The 15,340-nt window shown below is 41.2% G+C and overlaps 1 protein-coding gene across 6 annotated transcripts; it reads right to left on the reverse strand.

Annotated features, from left to right (window-relative positions):
• Positions 1-1,372: 1,372 nt before the first annotated feature.
• On the reverse strand, positions 1,373-13,815 carry esrp1 (epithelial splicing regulatory protein 1). 6 transcript variants are annotated; one of them, XM_083918417.1, is made up of 16 exons: positions 13,482-13,815; positions 12,934-13,092; positions 12,692-12,808; positions 12,246-12,357; positions 11,513-11,656; positions 10,856-10,910; positions 10,622-10,732; positions 10,354-10,486; positions 10,181-10,223; positions 9,132-9,451; positions 8,127-8,351; positions 7,795-8,035; positions 6,438-6,618; positions 4,830-4,971; positions 4,233-4,322; positions 1,373-2,896 (listed from the first exon to the last, which is right to left on the reverse strand). In XM_083918417.1, exons 1-16 carry the CDS (start codon positions 13,611-13,613, stop codon positions 2,759-2,761), a joined length of 2,343 nt encoding a protein of 780 aa, XP_083774543.1. In that variant the 5' UTR covers positions 13,614-13,815; the 3' UTR covers positions 1,373-2,758. The 6 variants fall into 6 exon arrangements, with proteins under 6 accessions (XP_083774543.1, XP_083774542.1, XP_083774545.1 ...); XM_083918416.1 differs by having other exon boundaries at positions 7,783-8,035; XM_083918420.1 differs by having other exon boundaries at positions 2,763-2,899; positions 4,200-4,322; positions 7,783-8,035.
• Positions 13,816-15,340: the final 1,525 nt, after the last annotated feature.

Raw genomic sequence — 15,340 nt, forward strand, 5'->3', positions numbered from 1 at the left:
GTGTATAGGCCTCACCCACTCTGGGAGAGGGAATGTTGTTATAAAGGATATTGCTGATTTATCTGCCTCTACACACCTATCAGGTACAATACGGTGAGTCAGCCTGTAATTGCACCTCAGTTCTGTCCTTCAGAGAACCACTGAACGATAGATAATCTTCAAGGAAAGGTGCAGCCGAGAGGTATGAGTTGAGGAATGTGCAGAATAAACGCGGAACTTCACAGATAATTATGTAAACGAGCCAGCAAACAAGACTTTAAGCTTAACCAATCACATACTGCTTTAGATAAGGGACTGTATGGAAATGATTGGGGTTGAGAGGCGGGCTGAACCTTGTGTGTTAGTAAAACAGGTTAGTTGTGCTTAACATACATTATATATATGTATTATAGATATTATATATTTAACCACTGTAAAAGTGGAGGCAACTATGCTGGCCAAAAATGCAGCTTTTTTCAGAGGAATCATGTTCAATCCATACTACAAACTACAAAGATCCACATTTACTATTTCTCAAATCTGACATTCTCGTCATATTAGCAACATAAAGATAAAGAGACATGACTGTCCTCCACATATAGCTAAATACAGATCAGGGGAAGATCTTGGGAAACTTAACAACAACCTAATATCCTTTGAATTATAATTAATAATTTATAGAATTACTTCCATTTACTCTAATTCTTGAAGTCTGTAATATTCAATACATGCAAACTGTCATTTTAAACTAAAACATTACACTTATGTCCGGGTTTGAAATTGACATACAAAGCAAAACCTTTTGACAAAAATAACTTCTAGTGTAATAACTGCATTTTTAAACTGCCATCGAGGTGATAAACATTAAAGAGAAAAAAGTGTTTTTGGGTTTCGTTGCATCGATAATAATGGTGTTGCTATGCTGGTTTAGGCAGTGTTTTCTTGTGAGTGGGCAAATGAGTGAGTGAGTTTAAAAGGGATCAAGTTGGGTGGGGTGCACAAGATTGTATTACACAATGCCAAATCTGCCCTGAGGGGGTCTGACATGGTTTTGTCTGCCTTCCTTCTCTCTTCCCCCTTCCTGCACTCTATTCTTCACTTTCCACCCTGTTAAAAAAAAGGGCCATCCTCTCAGATAATGTGTTTAGTGTGTCAGGGACGACAATAGCTTCTTGGCCGTAGTGTGTGTGTGTGTGTGTGTATGTGGGAAACAACAGTGAGAGGTAGTTCCCACAGTTTTGCCTTCAGCCAAATTCTGTCATCAGACAACTCCACCCATGTGTTGTGTTTGTGCTTTACTTACACAAACCTTCCCAATGTACAGGTGGCACAATAAGTACACACAATGCAGTGGAGTGAAGGCAAATAGCGAAATCAAACGCCTGAAAGCCGGTAGACTTCACATGTTATGTTTATTGTTGTTTCAGCATTGACACAGCGGGACGTCCTGAGCAGGAGTTCCACTGTAGGAGCCCGAACAGCAACTTTGCAGGGCATGAATGGCAATTCAATTCACAAGATACATGTCAGAGGTGTCCTTCATTTCATTTCCTTCTCAGCTTTCCATCTACTCTGCAAATGCTTTAGTTACGGTAAAAAGATATATGGCAAAGGGATTTCTGCAGGGAAACCCGTTGGCTCCATTGCAGTCCCCGCATAGATGGTGGAAAGAAGACAAGGAAAGTGTGATGGACTTACTCACTCATTTTTGCGGTCTCATCTGAGTAAAATACGTAATAATATCCATCAGAAACCACCTCTGGCTTCTGAGAGTCACTCGGTAAAATGAGAGTCCGTGACATGAGTCCTCCTCTTGAAGAATGCAACCCTGTGGTTAGGTTACAGAGAACTGGGACTGTCCTCTGTTCAAACGTGAGTCCAAAACAAAGGGCAAGACAATATTGGCATCACACAACATGGAAACAGACCCATGCAGGGTACATAAGAAGGACAGGGGGGTCTAATGAGTGTGAGATGTCACATTTTTGTAAGTGAGCCCGATGCAGTGATCAGACCATTTGACAAACTCACAGTGTAACATATATCATTTAAAATATACTGCTATTATATTTATTAGTAGTCTTATTGATTAGCAGTGCATTGATATTTGGCATAATGTAAACATCTTAAAGTTTTACTACTAACTTCTTCATGCACTAAAGCTTCCAATACAATCACTGTGTACTGTATCAAACGTATATAAACACATAAAATGTATTGCATAAACAGATTGAGTATCAAAACAGCCATGCATAATACTCATTTTCACACACACACACACACACACACACACACACACACACACACACACACACACACACACACACACACACACACACACACACACACACACACACACACACACACACACACACACACACACACACACACACACACACACACACACACACACACACACACACACACACACACACACACACACACACACTTCACAGAGAAGCTTACAGGACAGTTATAGCTCAGTTGCTACTAGGTCATTCTTCTCTAATTTGGCTAGCAAATATATCATAGTGATTATATTATCGTAACATGTTAAAAAAAATCTCTAGAAAGCTGTTAAAATACACACTGTGCAATATAAGACAAAAACTGCTATTTTTGGCTAAAGCCACAATGATTTTGGTATAAAATACATTAATTTCTGTTCTTAAAGATATAAATAACACATCTAAAAGGACTATTCTTTAAAAACCTAAAAATACATTACAAGGCTTTGACATGTACCAAATTGCCACATGACCTTTGTATATTAGTGACCCTACAGCAGGGTCAGGTCCAGGTACTGCCCCGCCGGCTTGGTCATGAGATGAGACTGGAGGGACATGAGAGGAGCATCTCCTCCGCTGGACTGACCAATCAGACTGCTGCTCAGGAGAGACATTGACTCCGCGGGACTCTGCTGGGGGAGATGAAAGAGAGTTTGGGGTAAGGAAAGGGAAGAGAGAGAGAGAGAGAGAGAGAGAGTATGATCCCAGTGTGACAGCATCAAACACAGAGCCCCTAAACCAGCACCAGATGTTACCCATCACCTTCTCAACCACCTGAAGGCTACACCTTTTTTCACTACAACACCACCAATTGTCCGTTCGCTAAGCCCCGCCTACCTTAGTTACAGTTGCTTCGCCTGTCAAGCTTTCCATTCTTGCACAGCACAATAATAACCATTTAAAAGTGAATGCGTTGTAAAGAGAGAGGGGCCTATAGCTCCAAAGTGTTTTCTCTATTCTGTGTCCCTATTTTTTTTTCTTTCAGCATTATCAAGCTAGTTAGCTCAATGTTGCGTAACAGAGAAATGGGATAATGTAAAGGTCATGTAGGTTTAGGTTAGGACCACCAGTTTCAATTATTTCAACTTTGTTCCTGAGAAAGTTTGGCATGGTGGAAGACTTCTAAATACTAAAATACCCGCGAGCCTTAGCCGGCGCTGCCATGGAGAAAAATCCACGGCATAGGCACGAATCTGAGTAGTTTTAAATTCAATCTTTCTTTGTTGCAGTTGTTAACAAAATTGCAGCGCCACCGTTGCTGAATTCAACCAAAATTAACTGATTTGAACGGTAGAATATAAAATCTTTTCCCAACAGCGCGATCTGTATATCACATGATATAATTTTAAGCTTGCCGATTAGATACTTTTTTTGCCTAAAGGCACCTTGGGAGTTGTAGTTAACTTGTACCCTGAAATTTTTATGTACACAAGCTTGTAGCCTTCCTTCTGCTTTTAGCTAGTTAGCCAGACATGCAAACGATTCCAGCTCATATCAGAGAAGACTAAGTGATAATAAGAATAGATACAAAGTAGAGCTTTTATTAGAGACCCATTCGCATCATTTTGGCATATGGAAAAATCCAAAGCCTGACAGGTGTGCTGTGCCTAGTTACAGTTGCTAAACTATTATTGGACAATCACTGTTCTGAGGTGAGGTTCAGCAAGCAGTCAATTAGCCCTCTTGGCTGTTGCTGTAGCCCATAAATAACTTATCAAGAGGACAGAAATGTAGTAGGCAGTATGACAGGCTGAAGAATTCAAGACTAAACCCAAGGATTGTTTAAAAAGTCAAAGAAATTTCTTCTAACTCAACACTCAACCCAATCAAAGATACGTTCAGGGTTCCTGCTGTCGTGTTGAGCCCCAAGCCACAGCTACAACCACAGTCTAAACTAAATCCCCCCTCGCTGAGCCCTTAACCAATCCTTACCTGCCACCTGCCTCAGACACCTTAAATACACACCCATTCTTTGGGCTGCGTAAGCAATGTCCCGGTCGGGTCGTGAGCGTGCACAGGCCCGTGGGCGTGCACGAGAGCATCCTCGGGGGCATACTGTGGTGTAATGAAGGGGGGGGGGAATAACAGAGACAGTGGGCTGAGAGACATGCAACCATAGTAATAACCTAAAGGTCATGTGGTCCTGTAAACTCCAGCATGGGTGGGGTGGGGGTGGGGGGGGCTGCAGGAGTTTGTTCATGGGAGGAAAAATACTTCACATTCTGACTCCAAGTTTGTCTCTTAATTTAGTATAAACTCTTATCGATAATATCCCTGCGATTCTTCACTCTCTTCCAAGTTTTATATAAGACTTAAGTTCCTCCAGTTCAAGTCTAAGCAAGCAGCAGTGCATGTGTGACAGAGGAGGGAGAGTACACAGGATAAACTAGTTTGATAGCCTCTGGGCAAACACAGTGGATGCCTGACAGTACACACCCACAACAGAAGGAGATTTGAATACAACACTTGGATCCTACAGATAGAGTATTTGCATGTACAGGGACTGTATTATTAACCAGTTATTGAGCATACATGGTTGATTCGTAGAGAACTGTCTCTTACCTGGTATCCCTGCACTGCATTAATGAGGTCTTTGACTCCATTGCTGCTGTATGTCAGCCCTGGCATACGCACCAACCCCCCCGGGGAGGAGAGTGAGGAGGGGGAGGGGAAGAAACCCATGGCGGTAGGTGAGCCAGGTGGACTGGAGAAAGACAAGAGAGTACAGACAGACAGTTATCGTGGAAATATCTAAAAACAAAGTAAATAAATGAGAGCTGCATGTTTCTTAGCAAACAAAACATATCACAAGAATGGGAGTAACTTTGGGCGTAGTCTATAAATGTTTTCTCAATGACAGAGGACTGACCATGAAGAAACAGAGGTCACTGGAGTTTACCAAGTGCTCCGATACCACAGGGTTCAGTCATTAACTACCCTTGTCCCTGCCTTTCTCCTTCACCAAGACACATTCTGACCAAAACTGCTCCTGTATACATATTGTCGGTGGATATGCACACAATAGCAGATAGGATAAAGATGAAACACCACTAGTGCTTTTGTAAATACTGTAGTCCAGATAAATTGCAGAGCAGGTTTTTGACTTTCTTTGAGTTTTTTCCCAGTAAAAATTAAGTTTCATAAATGGATTCATTTACAACCCCACTGCGGACAGCCTTTGTATGACTCCACTTTCAAGTTTGGTTGTAATGTGTGAAGTTACGTTCTGAATAGAGCGTGTGATGGACATATATATATGAAAGTTAAACATGGTTGTAAGATGGAAGTAGAAGGGATATAGGTAGGTTGTATACATATGCGGGTGAATATAGATGAGCCTGTGTGTAGATGTGTTAACCTGTATGTGAGGAAGAGTATACATGGATATAAACTCCTGGAAGTGAAGATGGGGGACTGAAAGTTTTGCTGAGGACTTGACTTAAGGCCCACAAGGACTGCAGCTTTAAAATGCCTCTTTCTGTGCATATGCGTATATAAAATATTGGAAAATGATTGTTTGTAAAAAATAAATTTTATGGAAAAGCCTTTTTCAAATCAAGATAAAATAGAAGAAATTGGGAATGTTTCCACAAAATTATAGTTTGTTTTTTAAAGGGCTCAACAATATACATAACATGTAACATTAGATACAGCATCTTAAAATGTTTTAGTGCACTCACGCTCTTCATGCTGCCATAATATTACCTATGCAAACAGAAGGCTCAGAAAATCAAACATGTAAACAGTATCCCGGTTTAGTAGCACACTGTCTGACAGGAAGTCTGTTAACTCTTAAATCTTCATATAATAGTCCTGACGTGTGATTACATGTTGAATTTGCAAGCATTTCCGATTTGAAACTTTCATGTGTTAAAACCAAGTATTTTGGGATTGTTTTGAAATCTACATTCTGGAGCATTTTTCATGCTGTGACAGATCTCGGTATAGAGGTTAATTTCATCATTCACATCATTCATTCATTAATGTTGGAAAACTATTTTATTCAGAAAAAATAAACAATATATAATTATTATATTTTGAGGCCAGGTTGAATATATGGAGATTACTGGAATTATACGTAAAAAATAAAAAGAACTGAGACAGAGGAAACAGATAATTAACATAAAGGTCTCCATGTGTCTCTGTTCATCTCTAACCAGCGCTGCTTACCTGGGGTAGTAAGCTGCGTAGTTCATGTATAGCTGGGCTGAGGCAGGGTAGTAGGCATGTCCTGGCGGCAGGGGACGTGGGGCCAGCAGCACCTGACCTATGGGAGGGTAAAGGGCGGCAGCAGCCTCTGTAGACATGACAGGTGGTGCAGGGGCGAAGGAGTAGGATGGTGGAGATAAACCTGCGGAGGAGAGAACAGACGGGGAGACAAAATACTTAAAAACAGACAAACAGAAACAAAAATAGAATCATGATAGTGAAGTCTGGTCATTGTTTGTGAGAGAGGCACTCATGCAAACGTGCAAACAATGACCACCATTACACAGCACCTGACACATGTCTAATTGATAAATACATGGAGCCTTCTATATATAATGAGAGCAACGTTGCCCTCAGAGCAAAGAGACATTGTCAGGATCCCAGAAGTGGTTGTGACTATATTCTGCAGAAAAACAAGTAGTATGAACTAAGACTAATTTATATAAATGTGTGTGTATATGGTCCATAACATTTTAGGTCTATCAGTGACCCTGAACACTTCTCACCCTTCCCCTAAATATGTGTGGAACAGCGACATGCTGTCTATGTTACATGTTTTGGTCAAGAATCATAAAACATATCACCTTCTACCCACACATGTCTAGCCTTGAATCCCTGTGCTGCACTTCTGCACTTCATATCAAACATTAGACCAATTTTTAATTGCACCTCCTTTTGAAAACTAGGAGTGCACATTTATGGTTAAGAACTACAGACATGGAGAACAAAGCACATTTCTACGCACCAGCGTTCAGCTCTGCCCACATTTCCCACAGCTACTGATTGGATAGCACAGGAGGCGCACACACACACGAGGTGCGCCGGTCTCCTGAGGCTAAATCACATAACCATTACTACAAATCTGGTAAGACTGGAGAGGTGTAAGCCATTTTGACATATTGTGGACAAGCTGTCTTGCTTACACTTTTCCAGCCCTGTCGGATCTTTATGATCGAGCAGTGGTAAAGGAGTAAAATTAAGAATGAGTAACGAACATGCCGCTGAAGAAGATGAACTACAATCAGAATGTGTGAACACAGGTGAAAAGGTAGAATAAACCGTTAACATGTGAGGTTTCTCAGCGCATGCAGATGGGTCATTTAATCACACTAAATTACAAAGAGGTACCTCACACACACCAACACACACTCTCTCACACACACAGTTTTGAATCCTCATGGTCAGACCAAATGTCCCCTACCTCCCACAGTACTAGATTGGAAAAAACCCAGAAACCCTGCCCCCCACGGCAGGAGCCCACCTACCCTGCAGTCCCGAAGCACCCCCAGCTCCCAGCAGCACTTACGTCTGGACTTACATGGCGGCGGGCTGAGCCCTGTCCCACTCCTGTTCCGGGTGTGTGTAAGTGCATGTGTGTGTGAGAGTGCGCCTCCCATCAGCACCAGGCCCATCTCCTCTGCGCTGCAAGGGAACACCTCCACGTAGCGGCTGTTGGCCCCGCGTTGGCTGGACATGACATGCTTGTGGAGCCGCTGTGAGGCCTGAATAGCCCGCTCTGCTGAGGTCATCTGGATGAAGCAATCACCCGATGGACGACCCTACAAACGGAGACAGTCAGAAATTACTGTGCAGCACTCTGTCAGAAAACAAGTGTGTCCATGGGTGTGTCAGTGCAGTTATTGCATGTACCTGCTGGTTGAGTACCATGTGCACGCCATGTGGTCTGATATCGTGTGTAAACTCGCCCAGGAAGGTGAGGATGTCCTCTATGGTTGCTGTGTATGGCAGCCCCCTCAGTCTCAGGCAGTCCCTCATGCCACCAGGAGGGGGCAGGAGAGACACTGTGGGCAGCATTGACACCAAGGGGGCAGGGGCCACAGAGATCAGAGGGGCTGACGAGTACCGGTTCAACACCTACAGCACACACATAGTTACAAATTACATACTCTACCTGCAGCAGTCCTGGAGTCAGAGCCGATTCAAACTAGTTAAGGGAAAATCTTTCTCCCCTCTTCATTTTTTAAGAAAATCAGGAAAGTGTATACACATTGAGATACATGCAGTGTAGGCCAACTTTCGACAGACACCTTGTGTACAACAAAGACAAGTCCGTGTTGGGTTTAAATGTGTGCTGCAATGTCACACAGAAGCTGGCTTGTTTGCTTCCTAGTCTGTCATGCGTAAAAGCACGAGTAGAAGTCTCTGCATAGAGTACGGATGTTAGCTGTGAGTTTATCAGCTTGGGAAGATAAGAAAATGAGTCCAGGTGTGTTCATCTCACAAGAGAGGGAGAAGGACAGAGGACCAACAGAAGAGAAAGAGAGACTAGTAATCTTTCACAGAGTATTTATGTGTGCCCACATACTTAAGGGAAACACACACAGTCCACCTTGCTATGCAGGTCCCCACCCATAAGCTCACCTCCAATAATTCCTAAAGCCAACTGAGGAGAAAAGAATCACACCCACACACTCTTTGCACACAAACAAACACATCATTCCTAAAAACCTTCTTCTTGCCCTCAGAAATCAAAGAGGATAACAAGACAGAACAAACGAGCAAACCTCAATTTAAGATGAAGGGACACGTGTGGGAGACTTTCTACAAGTTAAAAATGAACATGAATATGCACTTTGCACAAGTACACACTGCACAAAGAAGTACACCCATATCCATGTGGACACCCTGACGTACCTGTTGGACCTCTGCTGCCGTACTTTTGAACAGCTCAATATATCTTCTCCCCAGGATTTCCTTGTGTTTCCTCAGAGCGCACTGGGCGTGTTCCTCACAGGCAAATAAAACAAAGGCATCGCCAGTTGGACGACCATCTGGATAGCGAACAAATAGGATGCCATCCTTCCCTCCGCTGACCGGACACGTCTCTTTGAGGCCCTCCCCCGGGGAGAAGAAGGTGAGTACCTGCTCGTATGTGGCAGTGAAAGGAAGACCCCGCATCCTCACTATAATCTGGTCCTCACGGGACAGGAACATTGCTACCTCATTAGAGGTACCTGGCGCACACACAAGGACACAGACACAGACAAATGATCATGCTGTAGATTTCAACAGGATTATGTTTTCATTCCTTGAGCAGTGATCTGTAATGGTATAAGGGGTGTTTTTTCCGTCTGTCTTATTTCATAATTAATGAGAATAAAACATATCCTTTGAGTGACGGTCGGGTCCCCATTTTTATGATGATAAACATCACCATAATGTACCTAAAAGGTAATCACTGTTTTCTAGGAGGGCTTTAACATATATGAATAACATCTTAATTCGTTGACAAGCTTGTTGTCATCCTAAAAGGCTATGTCACCATTAATAAACGTATTGTATCACTGTGGTTTGGTCATAAGTGCTAACTTTTTCTGCAAGTTATGATTTTCACAGCTGAAAAACATCTAAAAGGCATAAAATCCCACACCAAAAAAATTATTTAATGTGCTGGAATAAAACAAAAACCAATATGAGAAAAAATATGACCACAAACACACACAAAAAAACGACCAGCAAGGCATTTTGTGGTGTTTCTATTGATGTTTTTAAATGATGAATTGTGGGTTGACTCTCAGGACAGAAAGTTCATCCTCAAACCAGAAGCACCACCAAAGAGCTTCAGGACACAATTTGGTCACACTATCTTGTGTAAAAAACACCTAATTTAATTAAATGCCCCAGTTTGCTCCAGGTAAGGTTAAATGCGATAGACTATACCACACATGGTTGTATCCTCTCACCTCCTGCTATCTTCAGGAAGTCCTCTCCTGTTGCTTTGTAAACCTGCGATTAGAAAGGAACAAGACGGAGGTTAACAACTGTCTCTACAGGTGTAGCTGCAATGCATGAAGGTAAAAGAGTGTGTGGCTGATTGATTTAATCAATACAGACTAGTAGGGTTCAGACAGGTTACCTCTATGTATCTGTTGCCCATGTGGTGTTTGTGTCTCTGCAGCGCAAGGTCTCTGTGTTCTTCACTGACAAAACGAACAAGAGCTTCTCCGTTCCTCCTCCCCTGAGCATTAAGACACAACGCAGCGCCTCCTCTGTACAACACAACATATCGAGCGTCATGGATGTTAAACCTCACGTCAACAGCAGGTTTCAGTATATATATATATATACACACACAGTATATCACAATACACAATCCAAGCGCTGTTAATATAGTCACTACATACTTGGCAATATTTAGGCCTCTGAAGAATCGAGCAATGTCCTGGTCAGAAGACTGCCATGGCAACCCTCTGGCTCGGATCACGGTGTTGTCACCGACTTTCTCCATCTTACTGCTACACACACGCACGCACACACACGCGCACACACACACACATTAGCCCAGTAGGAGTGGACTTGGAGTTGATTTCAGAGGCAGAGAACAAAAAGAATATTTATCTTGAGCAAACTTTGCTTACCAAGTGCCACCCTCAAACTTCTCACTAACTCTCTCCTGGGTGGAAAATATGTGGCCTGTAAAGGGAAAGCCATATTGTTTGGTTAATAATGAGATCACAAATAATAATACTTAGTGATCAACTTGATGATGATGATAAACTTGATGTCTAAAGTCCTGGGGTAAAATGCAGACTATATTTGGGACTTATGAACTCATTTTGCTTTTACAGATTTCATCATAAAAAGGTAAATTACTTAAATGCTGCAACTAACTAAGAATTTTAATTGTAGAGTAACCTGACAACGACCATTAATATTTATTGATTAACTGTTTCACATAGAGCATGTCAAATCAACTGTCTTGTTTTGTCCAATCCAGTGTCTATAATCTAAAGATACTCAGTTTAATATCATATAAGACAACAAAATCAGCAAGTCCACACTGGAAGAGCTGAGACCTTTAAATAATCAGCATTTTTGCTTTTGAAATGACTACATCAATTGATTATCAACATAGTAGTTTCAGTTTAAGCTTCAATTACTTTTAGTAATTGAGCGGTGCTCTTGAAGAAGCATACCTTTCCAATCTTACCTAACACACAGTAAGGTTTTATGTTAAACTAACTGACTAATCCCTCATGTTTCACTTTTGTGTAAAAATCATATCCGGAACTCACTAAATGGCTCAGAAAGCAGGGCGAGGACAATGCTGCCCATAATCTGGACTTGCTGTAGTGCTATTCCTGTAGGCAATATGGCTGACGGATCCAGTGTGGCTGAGGGATCCCACAAGGCGGGCATGTCAACAGGTATACTGAGAGCTGAGGAGGAGGCAGTCAAGGAAAGCAAACAAGGAACAGCCAAAACAAATGAAAACAGTATTAACAGTACAGAGACAGCAAAAAGGGTGTTATGTATAGGCGTGACAGGTGTAAAATAAGGGGAAAAAAGTGAAGCAGGCCACACACACACACACACACACACACACACACACACACACACACACACACACACACACACACACACACACACACACACACACACACACACACACACACACACACACACACACACACACACACACACACACACACACACACACACACACACACACACACGTTAGTTATCCTGTTCCAGTGGGTGTGTGGGGTTTACCCTGTTGGCTAAACACACACTCGTTCACTGAGCGCTGAGTAAGGTGCTGCCATTGTTTCCCTATTTGCATTTCAAAACCTCTAGTCTTACAGCCAACACCCCTTAGCTTATAAACTGCTAATATGTGTTTCTGAGTGATGTATGTGCTCAAGAGATCAAGTAGAACATGCGGATAAATAACCATATATTGAACAAATAACAACTCAACTTTAAATGCATCAACAGTCGCACAGAAGTGACTTGACGAAAGGATACACTCTGCCATGATGTGCACATTTGAAGCCTTGAGGTCAGATGTGGGGAAGTGCTTCTTGAACTCTTTGCGAAGGTCAAAGAAAGAGGAGAAACAGTCTGGGACACGGATGTTCTGTAGAGGGAAGAAATTAGGCAGACGGATGTGAACATGTGGCTCATCGACAGCTGCCACTTTATTGCCTTCATATTACTGTTTGCTCAGGACAGCGGAATAATCCCTGTGTAACACTTCACACACGTTTGGGACATGTGGGAGAATTTCATCAGCTCCATTGTGTAGGTGTTGCTGTCATGTGCAGAAGTACGGTATGTGTATGGGCGTGTGTCCAGATTTCACTGTAACCTTTAATTCCCTTTGTGTCTGTGTGAAGCGCTGAAGGTTCCTGCAGCGCCGAGTGAACATCCGCCCTGCAGCTGCAAGGTGTTCACCCACCAAGCTTGCTCACCTTGCTTGCGGCCTCAGGGTGAATCACTTGACGGATGTGGAGCTGCCCATCTGTACACAAACACACCGACGTGCCTGCGCCCGCGCTGTTCACCTCATTTGTCAGTTGTAGATTAAACTGCAAAGACAGACATCCGACATTTAGGGAATGAATTAAAACGATGAGATCTCTCAAGCATCTCGAACATCAGTGGTAATTACTATGTCATAAATGATTGTTAGTGACGTCAGGGAGGTTATTACCAGGTTTAATGCTGTCTCAAGACTTGTGGCTGTAGAGCTATGATCTGCTTCAGATCTATTCTCCTCTTCCACGCTCTCCTCCACCACATCCTCCTCCTCTTTTTCCTCTGTCAAGTCTGAGAGGTCAGGCCTAATGAGGAGCTCATTCACCTTGCCCAACTGGTTCAGAGAAAGAGAAAAGCGAGAAACACGTCAGTCATGAAACAGAAGCCTACACAGAAACTCACAAGCTGTAGGCTGATATAACAGCTTTAACGTTTATATTGTAATATAAAGGAACAACGAAGGCAGGAGTCTTATTAAATATCTTACAATGTAGACATCAATAGGAGAAGACACTCCCTCCTATTATACTAGCTTAATACTATACTAACCTATATTCAGCTCATAGATGTTCACTCACCTGAGTTATAACATTATTATAATGTTATAACTCTGTCATTTGTTTTTGGGTCTATTTCCGACTACAGTTGACCACCTGCCCACTCCTTCATTTCCTGCCTTAGAATAACAATAACTTGCTGTAATAGATAGTTTAATATTTTCACCTTTTTGTTCTTTAAATCCACCAGCTGCCAAACCAACTGCACGAGCTCCTTCTCGTCAGATCCCAGCAACTCTCCGCTCGCGCCAGATGTGGCGGTGTAAAGCACCACCAGGTAGTCTACCTGCGCCGTCATCTGAACACAAACACAGCCACAACAAAAAAAAAACCAACTAATCTAATACTGCAGAAGAATAAAGGACAGTAACTGCAGATACGCCGGAGAGGAGACCCACGCGGTAAAAACACCTTCACTTTGACACCTGAGAGCAAAGGTGAGGTCCGTAAATCCAAGTTTCGTCGCGGGGTAAATATTTTACGTGAAGTCTCCCGCAGTCACCATCGCGGAGTAATGGCTGCACGTTCCCCGTTTTTGTAGTGAGCTACCTGTGGGACCACGTGACTCTCTACCTGCCCCCTCCCTCCTTCAGGTGGTGTTCAGATAAGGACGTGGCAGACCACGCAGGGGAGAAATATGTGTACATTTCTATGTATCATTTTCGGTAGACCCATTTAAGTAACTTGTGTATTTATGTGTAACAATTTAAGGGCTCCAGCACATTGATAAAATGGTTATGTGAATAATGAGTCCACCAATGGGCTCCATGAAAATTAAATAATTTGGTTACTATAATTTTCTTGCTTTGTACCAATTTTTTGTTTAATATTTTAAATGTTAGAAGTTCAAATGTTCAAGCATATTGAAAATACAGGAGACCCAACAATAGGCCAATATGACACACTTGTATTTGGAAGAATGAAATGAAATCCACAGAAAAAAACTGCAGGAATTAAATGCTGCCATATGTTTTACAGTGTTTAATTTAAATTGATTCATACATAATTCCTGCACATTAAATCTATTATTAATTGAACAATTATGTGCGATTGGGGAGCATCAACTAATTATTGTAATATACGATATTAAATGATAAATGGATGTTAATATCATATTATCATTAGTCATATAGCATGGCTTTCCTTCAGTTTAACAACAACAATAATAATAGCCATAATAATAATAATAGTAATGTTCTATTGAGTTTTACTGTACATTTTTAAATATAAAAGACAGCAAACAATCAGATCACACACAAACCACAAAAAAAAAATACAATTAAAAATAAAATAAAAAATAAAATAAAAATAAGAAATAAACAAAGATAAATAAACAGCAGTGCATAAGAAAATAATACAATACATAATATCTAATAATATTTTTTATTTAGAGTTTTACTGTACCTTTTTAAACATACAAGACAACAAACAATTAGACCACACACAAGCCACACAAAAAAATACAATTAAAAATTAAATAAAAATAAGAAATAAACAAAAATAAATAAACAGCAGTGCATCGTGGAAATAATACAATACAGCATGTATAATAATAATAATAATAATAATAATAATAATAATAATAATAATAATAATAATAATAATAATAATAATAATAATAATAATAATAATGTTATAACAATAATACTGCCCTACAAAGCCTGAGCCATAGCCCTACAAAATCAGTAATAACAGGATTTCTGCACAATACTGGGTCTGAAATAATGGAGGTTAGGATTGACATTTAATAGTAAACAAGTAAACCATAATGCATCATCAGTGTGCCAAATATTAATTTGCTGAGACACTTTGCAGTAAACACTTTAAAGCCATTTTATTAACTTGTTTTTTTTTCTTAGTAAGTGAATTTAGGCTTAGTAGGGCGGAATAGTAATCACAAATGATCGATCTGATCTCATCTGATTTAGATCAAATGTTGCTTTTACTTTCTCTTTACAATAATATAAATATATGTTTTAGTACATTTGCCGTTGATGATGCCCCGGAAGTAGTCCACAGGCCCGG

Source organism: Echiichthys vipera (assembly GCF_963691815.1).
Source record: "Echiichthys vipera genome assembly, chromosome: 8".
NCBI lineage: Eukaryota > Metazoa > Chordata > Actinopteri > Perciformes > Trachinidae > Echiichthys > Echiichthys vipera.